The 22053-nt window shown below is 40.5% G+C and overlaps 1 protein-coding gene across 1 annotated transcript in view; it reads right to left on the reverse strand.

The window, feature by feature from the left end:
- Positions 1–1427: 1427 nt before the first annotated feature.
- Positions 1428–22053, reverse strand: part of LOC105463166 (lamin B1) — a 59959-nt gene continuing 39333 nt past the window's right edge. The window contains exons 6-11 of the mRNA XM_011710143.2: positions 20689–20909; positions 18418–18643; positions 16372–16476; positions 12880–12999; positions 6012–6119; positions 1428–2222 (exon numbers count right to left, since the gene is read on the reverse strand). Coding sequence (XP_011708445.1) covers positions 2181–2222; positions 6012–6119; positions 12880–12999; positions 16372–16476; positions 18418–18643; positions 20689–20909 — 822 coding nt within the window. The 3' untranslated portion in view covers positions 1428–2180. The remainder of the gene's footprint in view (positions 2223–6011; positions 6120–12879; positions 13000–16371; positions 16477–18417; positions 18644–20688; positions 20910–22053) is intronic.

The following is a 22053-nucleotide window of genomic DNA, read 5'->3' on the forward strand; positions in this document are numbered from 1 at the left end:
CCTCTGGCTCGCTCATGTTCTGCGGGAATGGGCTTAGGTGCAGCTCAATTTCAGAAAACCTCAATTTAGTCCAAAGTTTGTCAGTCTAAACAGACTCAGGAATCTACTACTGCCACACATCCAGGGGCACTAAACTATGTTGAGCCCTGCATTTGTACTCTCAATTTCTGAAGCATACACACTATTCTACTATGTTACAATTGCCAATTTTTCTTAATGCCCAAATTAATTAAAGTGTTGGCTTTTATAACCTAATTTATCCAGCAATAAAAGCACCTAGAATGTATTTTGATGACAAGAACCCCATCTTGTGGCAAAATGTTTCACAGCTGAGTCTGGCTGTGTACTGTATTCTCATTCTCACTCTGAAGATAAATCTGCATTGAGAAGTTATCATTTTATCTGCTTTACCAGACAGAATTTCTAACCCAGCATTTATCTTGTGTCTGCGACGGCACCAAAGTATGCAGTAAATCTGTGCAACACAGTAATTCTGGGGCTTTGTGAGTTATTTTCAAGTGAAAGCTGGTCGTCTTTGTGCAGCTTACTGCAGGAATATTTTAAGAGAAAAACAAACACTGACTAGGGTTAGCTTCTGAAATATAATCTGCCCATTCTAGGAAGGGTTCAGGTATCTGCACTTCCTATAAGATGAATTCACTTAACTAAAGCAATCAAAACAAAACCTCCTCAAATCCACACAAAATGACACCATAATGAGCACCATACATAATAAAGCTACTGTACACACAGCACACTTGTATTTCATAGCATTCATGTTATTCCTCTAAAAGGTGGCTTTTAATCAATTTCTCTGCCCTTCCTATTTTAAAAGACAGAATTATATTCTAAAATATTCTCCCCATCTTTTCTTTTACTAGGAATGTCCAGCACGGGAAACCATGACAAAATGCTCTCTAAGAATACAAAAACATTAGCTGGATGTGGTGGTGTGTGCCTATAGTCCCAGCTACTTGGGAGGCAGAGCCCAGGAGAGGCCAAGGCTGCAGTGAGCTAAGACCATGCCACTGCACTACAGCCTGGCCAACAGAGTGAGACTCTGTCTTTTAAAAAAAAAAAAAAAAAAAAGGAATGTCTTCCTCAATGTTTTCTACTGTCCCTATTTGGTTTTCCTGAAGAAATTTTACAAGGCCTTATTGTTAATAAGTTAAAAAATGTAATAAAGCATTGAGCATGATATCTGACTCAAAAACATTAGTTATGATTATTGCTTTCGTTATTGTTGTTATTGACAATCAAATAGAGAAAGACGCCCAAAATAGCTTATCTTCCTCAACTGGCAAAGACTTAAAGAAAAATCCAGTCCAAAAAGTCAAATTATATTTTTATCAAAAGCAAAACTGAAACAATACTTTTCTCCCCTCAAAATCTGTTTTTAAAGGGTTAAAAAGGACAGTACATCAATATTAAAAGAGCTTTTTTTATTTGTTAATGTCACATAAGAAATTTAAGCAAGTTACACTATCTTAAAAAACACAATGGATGCATTTTAATAGAGAAACCCTTCCCTCCCTCCACCTCCCTCCCCCACCCTTCTCATGAATTAAGAATCTAAGAGAAGAAGTAACCATAAAACCAAGTTTTGCGGAATCCATCATCCAGAGTGCTTACATGGTGATTAGGTTAATATTGCCTTCTTACAAAATTTCTATTTAAAAAAAAATTGTAACCTTGATTGCTTATTACAAAAAAATTCGGTACAAAAGTTCAGTATATTGAAAAATGCGTTCCCCCTCCCTCACAGCACCGTTATATATAGCAGAGAATAATGAAGAGCAGATTGCTGGTCTAGATGGAGCAATCTTCAAATTATACCGAGACTCACAGTGGTTTATTCACCCTCCCCTCCTCATCAGAACTTAAAAAAAAAGAAAAAACACATACCAAAAAAGTCAAAAAATGTGAGGAACCCCTTCCAAACAGTACACAGTTATTAAGTTCAGTGTCAATAATTCACATCTTGCAACAAAGTGTATGGACATGATTTCTTTTACAAAACTTTCAGTGTCAAAAAGGAAATTAAGGCCATCAGATTTGCAGCTTAAAAATTCACATAAAGGAAATATAAAAATATTCTGTGCTTCTGAGAAGGCTCTGCACTGTATACAGGTAAGGATTACCATACTTCTTTATTTTGAGGAAGACAGTTGATGAGAATTTTACATAATTGCACAGCTTCTATTGGATGTTCTTGGGGTTCCCTGATGAGGAAAACAGAAGGAAAAATTAATACTAAAGAAACAGATGACAGTATTCTAAAATAAGACAAAAACTTTTAACTGCAGGGATGCTACAAAACCATATTACCTAACCTCAAAAGGGCCCTTTATCATCTCTCATCTTTTCTAACCTTTTTTTTCTTTTTGTTTGTTTGTTTGTTTGAGACACAGTCTCACTCTGTTGCCCAGGCTGGAGTGCAGTGGTGCAATCTTGGCTCACTGCAACCTCCACCTCCTGGGTTCAAGCGATTCTCCTGCCTCAGCCTCCCGAGCAGCTGGGACTACAGGTGTGCATCGCCACCACACCCAGCTAATTTTTATAATTTTAGTAGAGGCGAGGTTTCACTGTGTTAGCCAAATTGGTTTGGAACTCCTGGCCTCAAGTGATCCACCTGCCCTTGGCCTCCCAAAGTGCTGGGATTACAGGCAGGAGCCACCGTATCTGGCCTCTAACCTTCTTTTTGGACTTTTTTCTAGAATACTCACCCTTCCTCCAACAAATTCCAGAACAGTAATTGTCAACTCTGGCTACACATTCAGATCCTGAGGAGTTTAACAAAAAATTCTGATCTAGGTCCCTTGATCAATCAAATGAGAATTTCTCATTTTAGTGGGAAAGGGTAGCTATCTATATATAATTTTAAAGTAATTCTAATATGCAGCTCAATTTGAAAACCATTGTTCAATAACTTCCTTTGATAACTTAAGAAACAGGAGATCAGTGGATCAGCTTTAACAAGCACATTCGCAGACTACAGCTTGCTTGATCCTGAACTTACACACCCCAAGCCATCTGCAGTGGATTTGTCCTCCAAGGTGAAGTCAACGTGGCTCCTCTATCCATTTCTTTATCACTCATTAATTTCATACAACCTCACAGTATGACTTGTGACTCACCACTGATTGAACTAAAACTAGTTTTTTGAAGGTCACCAAAATACTTCTAATCAATTCAAAACGCGATTGGATTCATTCTCAAATATGAAGTTCAAACACCTGTTCTGCCCTTCCATCTTCCCTCTTATGAACCTCGGTATCATTATTTTCTGTGATCACACAAGCTAAAAACCTCATACATCTTTATTTTTATTTTTTTTTTGAGACGGAGTCTTGCTCTGTCGCCCGGGCTGGAGTGCAGTGGCCAGATCTCAGCTCACTGCAAGCTCCGCCTCCCAGGTTTACACCATTCTCCTGCCTCAGCCTCCCGTGTAGCTGGGACTACAGGCGCTCGCCACCTCGCCCGACTAGTTTTTTGTATTTTTTAGTAGAGACGGGGTTTCACCGTGTCAGCCAGGATGGTCTCGATCTCCTGACCTCGTGATCCGCCCATCTCGGCCTCCCAAAGTGCTGGGATTACAGGCTTGAGCCACCGCGCCCGGCCGGACATCTTTATTTTTTTTCTTCTCTCACGTTCAAGTTTAGTCACTAAGCCTTAATAAATCTCCATTATATATTCCCTCAGTGCCTCTGGAATCTCCCCTCTGAGTTAGTCCCTCTGATTCAGCTTGGCCAGTGATATTTTTAAATGCAGTCTTAATTTCTCCTTTGTTCCAAATTGTACAGAAGCCACATCCCTAAGCATTCCACACTATGCCAGTTTAATCCCAATCTTTCAACTTCATTTCTCTCTCACATAAACCCTACAAAATACCTGAATGAACAGATATACTTGGTGCATTAAGTCTTTTTTTTTTGAGACGGAGTCTCGCTCTGTAGCCCAGGCTGGAGTGCAGTAGCGCGATCTTGGCTCACTGCAAGCTTCACCTCCCAGGTTCATGCCATTCTCCTGCCTCAGCCTCCCGAGTAGCTGGGACTACAGGCACCCGCCACGGTGCCCAGTTAACTTTTTGTATTTTTAGTAGAGACGGGGTTTCACCATGGTCTCGATCTCCTGACCTCGTGATCCGCCCGCCTCGGCCTCCCAAAGTGCTGGGATTACAGGCATTGAGCCACCACCCGGCCGCGTTAAGTCTTTACACATCCTCTGTAGTGAGTTCAAGATCACCATGAATTCTTTGCCATTCCTCCCACCAACAGGGGGAGACTATTTACCCCCACTTTGAATCTGGACTGGCCTCATAACTTTGACTAAGAGAATGTTGTAGAAGGGACAAAGGGCCCAACCTTTAAGAAACGCAGTACTCTCTGAGATCGAGACTGTCGTGGCCAACATGGTGAAACCCCATCACTACTAAAATATAAAAAATTAGCCATGCGTGGTGGCACATGCTTGTAATTCCAGCAACTTGGGAGACTAAGGCAGGGGTATCTCTAGAACCTGGAAGGCGGAGGTTGCAGTGAGCTGAGATTGTGCCACTGCACTCCAGCCTGGCAACAGAGCAAGACTCTGCCTCAAAAAAAAAAAAAAAAAGAAAGCTGGTACTCTCCACTTACTCTGTTAGACAATTGCCATGCTGTAAAGCTTTGGCTGAACTCTTAAATCGTAGAAATCCACACAGAAAGAGACCTAAAAGATATTCCAGCCCAGGTCAACCTCTGAGCTGAACGCAGCCTGCTTGATTGAGTTCAGTGTGCAGCGTGTGGAACAGAAACACTGCCCAGCTGAGCCCAGTCAAACCACAGAATTATGGGAAGTAAGAAATCAACTGTTTCAAGCCACTACTAAGCTTTAGGGTGGTCTGTTAATGAAGCAACAGATAATTCCAACATCCTCACAACACCATCATCTGCCTTCTCTCCAATACTCAAATAATTACCCATCCTTCAATTAGTGGACAAGCATCACCTCCCAGAGTTCTTCTCAACTACTCTGCTGGCCTGGAGTACCTCCTCTAGCATCTGACATGCTATAACTCATGCTGAGCCACTTGTCTGGCGCTGTGAGTTATCTCTTACATAATTACTTCTAGTAATTACGATGTTTCCTATTTAAGCACAGAAAATGGAACTTGTGCTTGTTTCTTGTAAGCTAAGTGTAATGTATATGTTTTAAAATATTCCTCCTAAATGTACGAGTAGGCATCCAGGTAAAAAATTCATGCTACCTCATGCAACCCACCTCAAGTGGTTCTCAACCCTGGGGATTAAATACATGAGACAGTGTTTATTTAGATCAGGACTAAGGCTAATGAAGCAAAGCAGACTTAAGACTAAAAATCTGGAGCCATGGAAACAAAGTCTTCTCAGGATAAGGGTAGACACTTTGATTAATGATCAGACTCAAACAGCTTGAGAATATAAACTGAAGGCTCATTAGTTATTAATAATTCCAATTTAATTACAATTAAAACCAAGTTTGGAGTTTCTTTATTTCAAGGGCTCTCAAAAGCCCAACCATCAGCTAAAATCTATCTTGCAATTAGACAATGATTAGGAACTTAATAGAGCAAGAATTGTGTTTCACACTGAAGTTGAATATTCCTTTGTTTTTTTAAAGTTTATATGCAGATGCTTGCTCTAAATTAGTGATCTGAACTTTTTAATCATAGAACCCCACAGAGTAAACAAGTTTGGGGGCAAAACATCCAATCCATAGACATGTTTTACTATAACACATAATGCACATGAGAAAACAAAAGACAAAACTGAAATTTGGTAGTATGAGAAAAAATAAAAATAAAAGTGTCAACATATTCTTCCAGTACCCTAAAGTATCACCTTGAATATCCCTTTGGGGAATACAAACCCCACTTGGTAGATAACTGCTCTGGTTCATCAACTGATAGGGGAAAAACCCAACCACACTCTTGGTCTTCATGCAATTCTGTTAATAAAATTTAAAATAAATATATTAAATAAATAAAGTAATACCTGCTGGTGGAAAAGTTCTTCCTCAACAACCACTCCAGCTGCTTCTTCCTCCTCCTCCTCTTCTTCAGGTATGGTTGTTTTAAAGACTGTACTTCTTTGAGCAACCTCCTAAAAACAATAGTAGTTTACTTTTAAGTTAAAAAACACACTTAGAATCACCAAGTGCGGGGGAGAGGGACCTTTTCTTTGCTTAAGAGACAGCATTTCTTGCCAGGCACAGTGGCTCACACCTGTAATCCCAGCACTTTGGGAGGCCGAGGCGGGCAGATCACCCGAGGTCAGGAGTTTGAGACCAGCCTGGCCAACATGGTGAAACCCTGTCTCTAGTAAAAATACAAAAATTAACTGGGCATGATGGCACGTGCCTGTAATCCCAGCTACTCAGGAGGCTGCGGCAGAAGAATGGCTTGAATCCAGAAGGCAGAGATTGCAATGAGCTGAGATCGCGCCACTGCACTCCAGCCTGGGCGTTGCAGCAAGACTGTCTCAAAAAAGAAAACAAAAAGAGACAGCATTTCTGTTTATTATTATTACTATTATTTATCCCTTTTTTTGGAGACAGAGTCACTCTGTCACCCAGGCTGCAGTGCAATGGCATGACCTCGGCTCATTGAAACCTTCACTTCCCAGGTTGAAGAGATTCTCATGCCTCAGCCACCCCAGTGGCTGAGATTACAGGCATGCACCACCACGTGCAGCTAATTTTTATGTATTTTTAGTAGAGATGGGGTTTTGCCACGTTGGCCAGGCTGGTCTTGAACTCCTGGCCTCAAGTGATCCACCCACCTCAGTCTCCCAAAGTGCTGGGATTACAGGCATGAGCCTCCACACTCAGCCCCTGTTTATTATTTTTAAAGGGGTGGGGTCGGGGGAGCAGTATTTCAGTAACTTTCTGGTTAATGAACTGAAATTTCTGCATAACTAGTAGCAGTTCTTATACCTTCCATATTTCCTATAGGGGAGGAAGTGTCATCCAATTTGAAATACCTGCTGAGAAGTTTCCACTGCTTTTTATACTATTCTGTTACTAAGAATTCTACAAATTATTTGACATACTAAATTCTTTATACAACTCAACATTAATTCAGCTTAAAGATTTTAGATCCTGGCAAAGAGAAGGTGCTAAATAAATGCTGACCAAGGAAGATGGACCATTCTGAGTCTCTCAATTAGCCAATAACTTCAATTCTGTGACACTGGTCTATCTTTACAAACAGAAATAGCCATTTCACAAATATTAGTGTTTTAACCAAATTAGTAATAAAAAGAAATGTGATTCCTTAGATCAACCACCATTCAAGATATCAACTAGGAGAAGCTGGAAGCCAACTGTGATCTCAGGGACCATCAGCAACAGGACCACCTGATGAGTGAGAAGAAAGGACAAGCTCCTTTCATTCCTTTCAGCAACTGACACCTCTTGAATGAAACAAAATCAAGACAGATGAACACTGTACACTATTTACCAGTAACGGACTAGTGAGGTTCCAATGTATTTCTGTACAGAAATAGGTCTCCTATCATTCACTAAAGGTATGACAGAAAGCAATTATTTCCATTTTCTACTAAAAAGGTCAAATACAGATTACGTTCCTGTGGAAAATGCTGACTTGGCACAAATGCAGCAGTGTTTTTGCTTAAGTACAAGGCTAACCTGATGATCTGGCAGCAAGTAAATGAGTGTGTCCTCAAGAGTGCTGCAGAGCATATAATTTTATTCTGTCCCATGTCCTAAGGTCATTCAAGAAAGAGAATGCTACAGGGGAAGACACAATATTACTTCAGTAAAAGCTTATCTAACACAGACCAGCTAGTTTACAATGGCAGAGAAAGAAAACCAAAACCCAGTGTCACAGAAATGAGACTTCGATTTGAAATATGCCCAAGAATGTGTTTTGTAAATAAAGTAAGGTGGCAGAGTAGTATTTTGTGGATTTTTTATTACTCTTGCAGGACCAAGGAAGATGGACCATTCTGAGTCTCTCAATTAGCCAGTAAGTTCAGTTCTGTGAAACTGGTCTATCTTTACAAACAGAAATAGCCATTTCAAAAATATCAGTGTTTTAACCAAATTAGTAATAAAAAATAAATGTGATTCCCTAGATCAACCACCATTCAAGATATCAACTAGGAGACAGCAGCATATAAAGCAGAAAATAAATTCTTAAAAAACTTTGAGAGTACCCAGCTTTTCTCAACTCATCTTAAAATGAGGAATGAGTCAAATAAAATCTTCTATAACAAAATTACCAAATTCCAGCTTCTAGAAGCTCGTGGTATACATCCCATATGCAAACACTGGCTCTTAAGGCTCATGATGTAACTTAGACTATTAGCCTCAATGAGAAGCTCAAAAAACAGCAACTTGCCCATCTTCATTATTATGAATTACCTTAACATAACTACTTTAAGTGTAACTCTGCTATTAAGCACTTTTCATTTGAAAACATGCAAAAACCAACTAATCTAATACAGAAAGTCTGTATAAAAAATGCGTGAGCTAATGTCTAAAAATCTAGGTAGAAAAACAATAATAATTTAGAACCAAAAAGCTGTTGGGAGGTTTAGACCAAGGAAATTGTTATTAGTCAAGATGTTACTAAATAAATGTGTTTACCCCACGTGTCCTGAAAAGTCCACATAAATGGTCTTACATGACAGGCTTTACTCTCTCTATAAAACGTAGCATTGGTCTGCCCCTGCTCAGAGCCTTGGGCACCTGAAGGTGCACTGATCTGTGCAGTGGTGCCCGGAGCCAGCTGCACCTGCTGATGCTGCTCATCCCTGCACAGCTCTGTGCTCAGTCATATAATGCTGGAAGCCTGGCATCAGCCATGGTAGGAGTATTTACACCACAGAAATCAGGAAATGCTACAAATCAGGCGATCTTATGTGGATGAAAGATGATTTTTATATTTTATATATTACATCCCTGCATATATAAGTAATCATTTGCATATACAAAAGTTTCCATTATATCTATATTCTGGAAAGTTTGGAAGGACTGCTTAACTTTTTATTTCTCTCATAAAAAACATCTTTTCTTTTTTTGCCATGGTGACATCTGCTGTTTTTAACCACCCAGTGCCCCTTCCCTCCTGGGTAAGTGCCCCTTCAACTCCTGGGTAAGAGCCCCTCGGTTTATCTGGGTGCACCCCCCCCATGGAGCACACGCGTGTTACAAGCAGCCCAGTGCGATGTGGCTGTAAAGGGGAGGAAGAAGGCTTCAGCTCTAATTCCACCCTCCCAACTCCAGAAACTGGTTTACAGGCAGGCACGTGACCCACCCTAGTCCAGTGTGAGTGAAGCCCAGGATGGGTGCCTCACAGGGGATGAAGTTTAGCTTCCCTCCATAATCCAAACACTCAATATTAGATTATTTGGTGGGCTGGATTGCCCATTCTTTTAACAAACTTCTACTGCCTTCTGCTTGCTAGGCTGTTCTGAGAGTTCTGTCAGGAACGAGGAGAAAAAGTGGTATGAATACAGGTCTTATTTCATTAGACAGTCACTTTTGGTATGGATTAATTGGGTAAGACCATGTTTATCTGTCAGTAGTACCGGACCACATTAGCAACAATCTGTAAACTCCACCATAAAGACCATTTTTTTGAAACAGCACCTTCCCACAAAAAGTAAATAGAAAAGACGTACCTCTGGGAGCAGCTGGCAGCTATCCTGCGTCCCCAAGGGAGGCAACCAGAAGAGAGACAACAGACAGATCCCTGGGGACACGCTGTGAGCCACTGGATCAGGTCCACTATTTAAATTTTTTATTATGTGAGCCCCAAAAATTCCCATTATTTCTAAGCCAGTTTAATTGGGTTTTCTGATATTTCCAATGCCCCAGCAAGAGGAAAAAATACATAAAAAACAAAACTGACTAAGCCAGTTACCAACAATCTTACTGCAAACTAGTCTTTATGGCGGGGATTGTTTATAGATTGTTGCTAATGTGGTCTGGTCCCTACTGACAAATATGGTCTTACTGAATTAAATGAATAATGTCTAATGAAATAAGACCTATATTCATAATACTTTCTCTCCTCAATTCTGACAGAACTCACTTAAAACAGAGCCTCGCAAGCCAAAGGTAGTAGAAGTTTGTTAAAAGAATGGACCAACCTTGGCCGGGCGCAGTGGCTCACGCCTGTAATCCCAGCACTTTGGGAGGCCAAGGCAGGTGGATCACAAAGTCAAGAGATTGAGACCGTCCTGACCAAGATGGTGAAACCCCGTCTCTACTAAAAATACAAAAATTAGCCAGGCGTGGTGGTGCGCGCCTGTAGTCCCAGCTACTCAGGAGGCTGAGGCAGGAGAATCACTTGAACCTGGGAGGTGGAGGTTGCAGTGAGTCGAGATCGCGCCACTGCACTCCAGCCTGGGCAACAGAGTGAGACTCCTTCTCAAAAAAAAAAGAATAGACCAAGCAACCAATCAAATAATCTAATATTCAATGTTTGAGTTATGAAGTGGAGCTAAGCTTCAGTTAGCTTTACTAATATGTCATCAGTAATACTAGTAATACTGTCTGAAGATGCATCTCATGTCATAATATCTGGTACTTGGTTCATGTCACTGTATCTATTTTTTGGGGTATTTAATCCTATTGCTCTATTCCAAATACCCTCCTATAACATTGTCTCTAACTTGGAACACACTTTTACACAGGAAAAAAAAAAAAAAAGAAAGAAATAATGACTAGATTCCATGGGTCACGAAAGTTCATTTAATCTGCCATGTACCCCTTATAACAGTGCTTTTCAGTCTTATCTGAGCAAATTACTACTCTTAACAATGTTTCGCAAGAGACATGTTTACAGTAAGGCATAGACGGGAAGATGGCCATGAACAGAACTTTTTATGCAGGCACCTCAGACTGCTATAATGAATGCTGCTATTGCTTTATTTCTCGGAATGGAAGTCATGGTCCATGTCTGATTTTTTTTTTTAAATGCATCCAGTAAATGCTTCCTGAATTCCTGTTATGTGCCAGGCATGATGCCAGGATGTACCAGAACAGGCCCTTGCCCTCAGTGTGCTTCCTCCAGTGAGCGAGAACAATGTGATGAGCACCACGCAGGTTAGAGGCCCGCCTGTGCACTATGGGAGCAGACAAAAAACCCCTAAGGGGACGCTGTGATTTGACCCACTGACCACTCCATCTTTCGCAGACACTTTCCTCCCTTGGTTTTCCTGACATCACATACCATTTTCCTCTGACTTCACTGGCTTCATCTACTACCTCCTTTGCTCTTATTCCTAATGTCACTATTTTCTAGGGCTCAATTCTGGACCCTCTTCTGAGGAACTTTATTCAGCAAGTCCTGTAATTTACTTTATTTATTTGAGACAGTCTTGCTCTGTCGCCCAGGCTGGAGTGCAGTGGCGCAATCTCAGCTGGTCACAACCTGAGCCTCCTGGGTTTAAGCAATTCTCCTGCCTCAGCCTCCTGAGTAGCCTGGACTATAGGCACACTCCACCGTGCCTGGCTAATTCTTGTGTTTTTAGTAGAGACGGGGTTTCACCAAGTTGGCCAGGTTGGTGTCTAACTCCTGACCTCAGGTGATCCACCCACCTTCGGCCTCCCAACGTGCTGGGAATACAGGCATGAGCCACCGTACCGGGCCTGATACCACAGTTTATCTTTGTTACATTTATCAGAAAGTCACTTTATCTTATTCCCTGGCTCCCTTACTCTCTTTAGAATGTGGGCTCCATGATGCCAGAAACCACGTGTGGCTTTTTTCCTGCTTATTCCTAACACAAAGTGGCTGGCATATAGCAGACACTCAGGATTTTCCAAATAAATGAATAACCCTGCACTTGTAAATATGCTTAGCTTTCCCGACCAGGTTTGCCAGCCTAACATTCCCACTACGTATCTCCTTTCAGCACCACTCAGACTGAAATGCATACCCAGTCAGGTTGTAAGGTACAAAACAGCAGAGCCTACCAGCCTGGAAACTGGGTGAAAAGGTCAGAACCAGTAAACATGTCAGAACAAGATTATGACCAATGGCTCCCTTGCAAGGCAACTTACAGGTCTCATGGTAGGCAAGATGAAAAAGCAGTATTACAACTAAAAGGAAAATGAGAAGTACAAACCATCCTGAACTCACAACACAAGCTCCATTAACTTGTTTATGGCAATCGCAACAAATTCTAAACAGAGGCTCAGTGATGCTTTGTACAGCACCTGGATAAGGTGATTCGCTAGGGAAAGACAAGGAGGAAGCCAAGTTTTACTAGCTTCAAAGCACACTTTAGCTGCTTTAGACTACTATTGGTAGGGGTATATGCAGTGTCTTTACATGGCAGTGGGGAAGGTAAGGTACTTTGACAAGGATTCTAAGACTGACACACTGAAAACACACACTCCAAGCAGATGTACATTCCACAGTCTTCAAACTCACAGTTTCATGAACATTCTGAGAGCTAGTAACAAGATTAATAATGTAAGCATTTACTAGATAAATGTACTATGCCAGACACTATTCCAAGCATTTCCCAAGTACTGTCTCATTCTTATTATTAGCTCATTGATATTGTGTCATTAATATCCACTTTTAAATGAGAAATCTAAGAGAGGTGAAGTAACTTGCCCAAAGTCAGAAAGCTAATGTGCAGTGAAAACAGAAACTGGACACAGACAATCTATTCTGGAGCTTTTACTAATAATCCGTACTCTATAATACACTCCTATTTATTCCTAAAATTTAAAGACAGCTTCAGTTCAATTTACTTAGCAGCTTTGGTCTGTTTATGCAATCAGTTACTGCACGTTTCAATCTGATCTTGATTATACTTGCACAGTGAACTTTCAAGTGAAATTAACATTGTGGTGGTCCTGATAAACTGGTCATACCTCTCCCTGAGAATTTTTCAGTATAACCTTCACATCTTCGCCAGTGCCCCATGAGTTCTGGTTCTTCCAGATGAGGTCAGTCGGGGGGCTGGCTGTGACACCAGCGTTTGCAGCCCAAATCTGTAAAAATCAAAGGATATCAGCACACCCAGAACCCAGCTCTCCCACATGCCAATGACAGCAATGCAATGAGACTCAAACACTTGATTCTAAAAGTCTGAGAACTATGCCCCCGCTACAGAGTGCTATACATAGCTATGTGGCCAGAACTCACAGTTTCTCAAGGCCTCAGCTTCCCCATCTGATAAGTGAAGACGATGATACATAAGGCCCTGAAGTAAAACTGCCTACACTCACGTCCTAGTTCCTTTACACACCAGCTGACCCTGAGCAAGTTACCTTCCTTTAGTCATCCATAAAACAGGGCAGAAATGGCACCTGTAACAGGTGGAATTATTGAAAAGAGCAAGTGATAACCCACACTCAGTGGCTGGCTAACTCAGTGAATGGTAGCCTCAGCATTCTATTACTCTGTGGGTTTTATGGGCCATCCTTCCACGTTAGACAGCCTTCTGTGACTCCCTCTAATAATGTTCTCTGGCTGCCTACAGCAAGAAATAAAGAGACCTTCTGCAGCAGACAGCCTATCTAGAATAATCTTATGGAAACTGGTACATCTCCAAACAGAGACAGTGTCACAATACCCTAGAGTATCTGAGACTGCACTCCAAAAAGAATGCTGGAAATGGATAAATCACTCGCTGTTCAAGGGAAAATACAATTGCTGTTGAAATAGGCCAAAGAAATTATATTCTCCTTCTCGTGAGCATGAAAATACTTTTTATATATCTACTGGCAAAAAAGAATGGATACAGTAAAGAACACCTGGCAGTCAGAAAGCCTAGGTTTGAATTATGGACAAATCACTACACCTCTAGGAAGCTCAATGCCTCTAGCTACAGGGATACTACTAGCCCTGATCTTTTAGAAAGATCATTTAAAAACAAACAGAAAAGTTTGTAATTCATACATTGTTATATAACATAAAAGACTTTATGACTGCAAAAGGAAAGCTGAAGATGGCAAAGACAAGTATATTTCAATGGGGGCCAGGTGTAGTGGCTCCAGCCTGTAATCCCAGCACTTTGGGAGGCCGAGGCAGGCAGATGACTAGAACAAAGGAGTTTAAAACCAGCCTGGGCAACATGGTGAAACCCTGTCTCTATCAAAAAAAAGAAAGGGTGGGGAGTGGGGGTGGTAACAGGAGAAAAATCTACGAATTACTGATTAGGAGACAGCCCTTACTTCTTAAGATGTTCACCTGAAGAATCCAGATCTTTCATCAGCATTACAAATGGACAGGGGCACAAGATATTAACTGGGATGAAACTGAAAAAAAGAACTGAATCTGGTCCAACATTTAGATGATGTGGAATGTTAGTGTTTTCCTACTTGTAAGCATTATTTCTCACTAGCCTATATGTAATCAAATAGTTGGTTTATGTTAATAATCATCATAAAATGTCAATATCCTTGCTAATTTAACCTAAAACTAATATGTCCTATAGCCATGTCATTTAATACGGCAGCAAAATGTGGCTTGTTAGCACTTAAAATGTGGCTAGCCTGGAATGAATGTGTTGTAAGGGTAAAACACACAGAAGATTTTGAAGACTTAGCTAAATTTTAAAAAAAAAAGAACGTGGGCCGGGCGCGGTGGCTCACGCCTGTAATCCCAGCACTTTGGGAGGCCGAGACGGGCGGATCACAAGGTCAGGAGATCGAGACCATCCTGGCTAACACGGTGAAACCCCGTCTCTACTAAAAGTACAAAAAAAAAACTAGCCGGGCGAGGTGGCGGGCGCCTGTAGTCCCAGCTACTCGGGAGGCTGAGGTTGGAGAATGGCGTAAACCCAGGAGGCGGAGCTTGTAGTGAGCCGAGTTCGCGCCACTGCACCCCAGCCTGGGTGACAGAGCAAAGACTCCGTCTCAAAAAAAAAAAAAAAAAAAAAAAAAAGAACGTAAAAATATCTGACTTTTTAGACTGATTACATGTTAAAGCAATATTTTGGATATATTGGGTTTAATAAAATATAGTTCTAAAATTCATGTCTTTATTATAATGTGGCTATAAGAAAATTTAAAATTACACATGTGGTTCTCATATTTCTATTCTAGAATTTTAAACTGATCTTTGCTTTTGCCTCTGCAATTTTACAGAAAGACCACTTAGCACTACCATGTTCCAAAGAGCTGCTTATCACATTTAATGCCAGTTGCTGAAGAAAAAAAGTATCACATTATTTTATATGATAATTGAGTTCTCCACTAGACCTCTAGAATCCATGTATTTAGTCCCTGAGGTAGTATACCCAGTAGAAAAAGTAGATGATTGGCATAAGGCTTCCATATTATTACTTTTGAGATAGAGAGCACACTCAATTCTGAATCCTCTGAACTAAAATGTCAGATTCTTTTTACCACAGTATACAACTTCTGTAAGATATATAATAGGACTGAGCAATTTTCTCTCACTATAGTGATTACTAAAGAGATGAAAGGATATTGTAGTTAGGACAGTTGATCCTATTTTTACCCATTATTAACAAATTAGCATCTGATATTTTCACAAAGTGGCATCATGCTCTCCGAACATACCTTTTGAAAGAGAAGTCTGAGCCTTTGATCGTCAATAGTAAGGTATGTATCAACATAAAATTTTAAACACATTTAAAATACATGTTTAATATTTTTTAAAGAAGAATATATAAAAAGAGACAGTCACCTCTCCATTCTTTTAGGACGAAAAGAGTGACTTCTTTGAAATCTATATCAAAGTTAACATATTTTATCATTAGCTAAATCTATCTACTAAGTAAAAGCAAAAGAATCTTTTGTTTACTCAATGAAACATACTTCTCTAAAAAGTAAGCTAATTAACATTTCAGTAACTATTAAAGATGCAGTATTTCAGAACACACCAATTAGAAATCAAGACTCAGAATGCCACTTAGTGATAATTTACAAGGGTGCCTATAATCTAAGGACTTTTATTCAAAACCTACGTTCCTACCCCAACCCCAAAGATAGCTAAGGGTGAAGTAGGGCCTGAACACCAAAATACTACCCAGATGATTTTGAAGCTCACCCAAGGCTGGAGACTGCTGTTATAGACATACGTTAATGCTAGATTCTTAACAGTTCTTTATGCCAAGCAGTGTCTCCTGAATGACACTGGGCTACAACTATCAGTCAAGAGATAGCTTTTATATCTCCTGGAACAGACAAGATAAAAATAATTCAAAGGTCAATTCTTCACTACTCTCAGTAAGACAGAATTTTAAAAATATTTTATAGCACTTGTAATGACCTAATAATATAAAAAGTGCTTTAATGGCCATTTCTAAAATGTTTCTCTTTTAGCCAAAAAACTTTTTGAGTTACTTTGTTAACACAATGAAGTTAAATTAAATGATAACTAGATTCACTTACTGTAACAGTCTGGCCTGCCTTCAGCACATATCTTGAGGTATATTTGTAACTGACTGATGTGTCTCCAATTTTTCTGATCATCTCCCAGCCTCCCATTGGTTGATCCTACACACAGAAAGGAGGGAGGGAGGGTGTTACTTCAGAGATACAGAAAGTTGTGGAATAATCAAATAAATTAATCTATACAGGCAGTTAAACTAAGACCGCTTTACGGTCATCTTCCCACGTTTCAGGTTTTCCTACTATAAAAAGAAAACATGATTTTGTCATTTTGTCAAACAGTAACCTCAACAACGAGTTAATTAGTAAGGTACTTAACTTTAAAGAGGACAAAACTGGAAAAAAAGGGTATGAACCAAATTGTCAAATTCACTGCTAGATAAGGTGGGTCTTTCAAATTTACAATACTATCTAGCTGTCATAATCACAATTTTAAACATCGAGCATTGGATTACTTCAAGCTTTTAAAATAGACACATAAGCTTAGAAACAGAAGAAAATCTGTCATTTTCCTTCTGCATCTGTCCCACTTCTGCCCGCATTCAACTCTCATACATGAAAGCATAAGGGGCTCAAAAAAAGGGTCAATGGGCCTGGGCGTGGTGGTTCATGCCTGTAATCCCAGCACTTCAGAAGGCTGAAGCGGGTGGATCACCTGAGGTCAGGAGTTGGAGGCCAGCCTGGCCAACATGGTGAAACCCTGTGTAAAAATACAAAAATTAGCAGGCGTGCTTGCATGCACCCGTAATCCCAGCTACTGAGGAGGCTGAGGCAGGAGAATCACTTGAACCCAAGAGATGGAGAAGCCAAGATCATGCCACTGCACTCCGATCTGGGCAACAGAGCGAGACTCAAAAAAACAAACAAACAAAAGGCTACAAAGAGACCTTAGAGCTTATTCTCTTTAGCATCAAAACTGTTAGTGCTTGTTAGTGCTACTTCACTCATCCAAATTATGTATTCATCCACATGAAAGATAGTTTTAGTAACTGTGATGAGAAAAGATTAATTTTTTCAGGAACATATGTTTCAAGAAGTGACATCCATCCCACTGCCGCCTGCAAGCTCCTAGACCATGCCTTCCTCTAATATCATCTCATAATCCATCGTGGCCTCCAGTTCCTTGATGCGGAGCTAAGGAAGGCCTACACTACTGAGCTCCCGAAAGCCCCAGCCCTAAATTTCAGAAATCTCTGCTATGAATACTTCATGTTTACTTTTAAACATTTCGGAATAAGGCTTCATGCTATTTTTCATATTAAGTATTAGCATTTGTTCATTTATTTATTTGCAGGGAAAAATACTCCCTTAATATCTGAGTCCAGGCTCTTATCTCCTTCTTTCAGTAAGCTTTTTATTAAGTTAATAACTGAAAGAGGCCGGGCGCGGTGGCTCAAGCCTGTAATCCCAGCACTTTGGGAGGCCGAGATGGGCGGATCACGAGGTCAGGAGATCGAGACCATCCTGGCGAACACGGTGAAACCCCGTCTCTACTAAAAAATACAAAAAACTAGCCGGGCGAGGTGGCGGGCGCCTGTAGTCCCAGCTACTCGGGAGGCTGAGGCAGTAGAATGCCATAAACCTGGGAGGCGGAGCTTGCAGTGAGCTGAGATCCGGCCACTGCACTCCAGCCAGGGCTACAGAGCGAGACTCCGCCTCAAAAAAAAAAATAAATAAATAAATAACTGAAAGAATATCCACCATTTTCATCCAGTTGCTCCAACTTCTTCACAAATCTGGCTAGGGCAGAGAATAATAATAATTCATCCTCAGAACCACTGTGATAAAAGGAACATGCTTTTCAAAAAAGCCCTGACCCTCTAAAGAAGGGTTAATGAAGCAAATCTTTAAACCACTAGGGTACCCACCTCTTCCTCCTATTTCAATTTTTATTTTATTTTATGAATTTAAGTAAAAAAGACATAAACGCTTATTTCATGAAGACTTAAATGAATCCAAACAAAAACTAAGGGGCTATCACAATTGCAAGAGAACCTAGCAATCCGCAAAGCCTTGCTAGAAAAAAAAAAGGGTCTATTTTATTACCTGTTCAGAAGTGTTCTTCAAGCGGATAAATTTTCCATCAACATCAATTTCTTCAATGCAAACATTCCCAGTGGCTGAGGCGGAATGAGAGATGCTAACACTACTACTCGCCTCTGATTCTTCCACATCAACCCTCTTCCGCTTTCCTCTAGTTGTACGTACACTGCGACTTGAGGATGCTCGGGATACTGTCACACGGGAAGAAGGGCTTGGAGACAGCTTCAACCTATATGGGAAAAATAAAACAATTCATTTTTAAAACACATATGCCCTTCTTGCCTTAAAAAAAAAAAAAACAGGCCGGGCGCGGTGGCTCAAGCCTGTAATCCCAGCACTTTGGGAGGCCGAGACGGGCGGATCACGAGGTCAGGAGATCGAGACCATCCTGGCTAACACCGTGAAACCCCGTCTCTACTAAAAATACAAAAAACTAGCCGGGCGAGGTGGCGGGCGCCTGTAGTCCCAGCTACTCCGGAGGCTGAGGCAGGAGAATGGCGTAAACCCGGGAGGCGGAGCTTGCAGTGAGCTGAGATCCGGCCACTGCACTCCAGCCCGGGCTACAGAGCAAGACTCCGTCTCAAAAAAAAAAAAAACAAAAAAAAACAAAAAACAAAAAACAAGGGCTGGGCACAGAAGTTCATGCCTGTAATTCCACAACACTTTGAGAGGCCAAGGCAGGTGGATTGCTTGAGGTCAGGAGTTCAAAATCAGCCTGACCAACATGGTGAAACCCCACCTCTACTAAAAATACAAAAATTAGTCAGGCTTGATGGCGGGCACCTGTAATACTAGCTACTCGGGAGGCTGAGGCAGGAGAATGGCTTGAACCCCAGAGGCGGAGGTTGCAATGAGCCGAGATCACACCACTGCACTCCAGCCTGGGTGACAGAGTGAAAACTTGTCTCAAAATAATAATAATAATAATAATAATAATAATATCCCATCCATGCATTTCTAAAGTAAAATATTACTTACAATCTGTTAGCCAAAGCCAAAGTTTACCTTAACTAATGTAAGCTTCTTCATAAGGTGCCCATCATCAATTTTCCTTTTAAAAAAATAACAATCTGAATGTTTTCTCTAGGGACAGAAGTAATATAACCATAATGCAAGAAGTCTGGTAAATGGGTAGAAAGTCATCTGATCTACTGCCACCCACCACAGCCAGTTATAGTTGGTGTACGTTTTTCTCTTTTCATACCTGTATTTTCTTATTATCACAATGGATATATATTAAAATTATCTGGCTTTTTATCCTAAATCAGCCACTTTCCTTTTGGAACTTTTTTTTTTCTTTTATTGAGACAGAGTTTTCACTCTTGTCACCCAAGCTGGAGTGCAATGGCACAATCTTGGCTCACTGCAACCTCCACCTCCCGGGTTCAAGCAATTCTGTCTCAGCCTCCCAAGTAGCTGGAATTACAGGAGCCCACCACCATGCCCAGCTAATTTTTGTATTTTTAGAATAGACGGAGTTTCACCATGTTGACCAGGCTGGTCTTGAACTCCTGACCTCAGGTGATCCACCTGCCTTGGCCTTCCAAAGTGCTGGCAGGAGCCACCACACCTGGCCCTTTTGGAACTCTTTTCTGAGAACAGGCGTCAAAAAGATTTATACATTGACCAGATTTAAAATATATATAAAGCCAGCCGGGCGAGGTGGCTCATGCCTGTAATCCTAGCACTCTGGGAGGCTGAGGCGGGTGGATCACGAAGTCAGGGGTTTGAGACCAGCCTGGCCAACATGGTGAAACCTCGTCTCTACTAAAAACAAAATTAGCCAGGTGTGGTGACACACGTCTGTAATCCCAGTTACTTAGGAGGCTGAGGTAGGAAAATCACTTGAATCCAGGAGGTGGAGGTTGCAGTGAGGCGAGATCACACCACTGCACTCTAGCCTGGGCGACAGGGTAAGACCCTGTCTCAAAAATAAATAAATAAATACATAAATAAATAAATAAAATGTAAAGTCTCTTTCAGCCAATTTGGTATTTTATAATACAATAAATCACCAAAACACTTAAAATCTCAAAGGAAATCCATCCTGACGCAGTTCAGCATTTAAAGTAATAACAATAAACTAAGAGTACTTGAGCAACATTTTCTGTGTTGCAGTAGAAGTATGATCTATTACCACCTCTATACTTAGGTGTTAAAAGAAAGGACCAAGAAAATAAAGTTCTTTTAAAAATGCTATTTATTTTTATTTAAATAAAAAGGGTGAGGGGCAAAAAGTGGACCATAAGGTAGGGTGACCCTTAAGTTCCTTACCTCTCTTCTTCGCCTTCTAAGAGTTTCCTGTAAGCACTGATTTCCATGTCCAAGGCTAACTTTACATCAAGAAGCTGCTCATAGTCATTCAGCTGTTGCTGCATTTGATCCCTTATTTCCGCCATCTCTCTCTCTTTGTCTGTCAGCATGCGACGAGAGTTGTCTTTTTCTTTAGCAAGCATGTCCTCTAATTCTTGAATCCTTTCCAAACATGCTCTAGACTTAAGATACAAGGAAACATACTTTCTAGGAACATTCCAACATTAGCACCAGGCAGCTATTTTAAACCATTTCCTAGACTGGAAAACAAGTACGACCCTATGGAATCTGTAACTCACTAGAATTCAAGAGATTTTAAGAAATTAAAACCCAAAATTCCTCAAATACAAAACACAGACCTCAGGAGAGTTTTGGCTGATAAAAGAATAAAAGACTATTACATAAATGTAAGTTCTGTAAATACACATATAATTTTTCTGTACTTAGCCAAAAAAATTTTAAGCTGTGGTTTTGGTAAAAGTCAAGTCTGGCTCCCTTATAAAGCCTTTACTTCCTAAAGTAAAAATTAAATAAAGAACTTAAAAAGATATAAACACTGACTGACAAAATAAACCTAAGAGTGGGTAAAAGTATGTTTTAGCAGACTGCTGAGGAATATTCAGAAACCAGGGCAAAGGGACTCCGGTTGCTATGTGGAAGGCACTACCTACTGTCCCGTTAGGATTGCTGGGCTATCTCATGTTCAGTTAGCACACAAAGGACTTACAATATAGGGTGATTTGTAAAGTATTACTGTGAATATAGAAGTTGTATATTTGGCATAAAAAAATTAAAAATCACACATCCTACACCAGAAAATTCATCTTAGAAATCTTGTGGCTCGCTGGTAATTACTCTTCTGTGTTTCTCCATGACAGAATTCATCTCAGTAGCCTCAGAAAGTGACAACTCAAAAGGACTGATGGATAGCGTAGGCCCTCAGAATCACAAGTACCTGCAACAGAGCAGGAGAGAAAGGGCATCTAATGCGCAAAAACTAAATCTAGAAGGTTAGAGATAAAAAGGAACTACCCAATACATAAAAACTACACTCTTGCTGGTAAATTTACTTTTCACAGTAGTACGGGTTCAAAATTTTGAAACTGCTTTAACATATACTGGGGCTGAACAATTAAGTAAACGGATGATAAAAACCAGGTTTCTCACTCTCAGAGAGTAAAGATATAGGTACGTCAGAAAGGAAGCCAAAAATGAATCCTGTGGTACTAGATGCAAGTCAGAGACATCTGTATGAATTCATGTTTATCTTAATACAAATGATTAGACAGAAAAAGTTATAAATATGTGCATACACATGGGTTAGCA

Source organism: Macaca nemestrina, chromosome 6, assembly GCF_043159975.1.
Source record: "Macaca nemestrina isolate mMacNem1 chromosome 6, mMacNem.hap1, whole genome shotgun sequence".
Taxonomy (NCBI): Eukaryota; Metazoa; Chordata; class Mammalia; order Primates; family Cercopithecidae; genus Macaca; species Macaca nemestrina.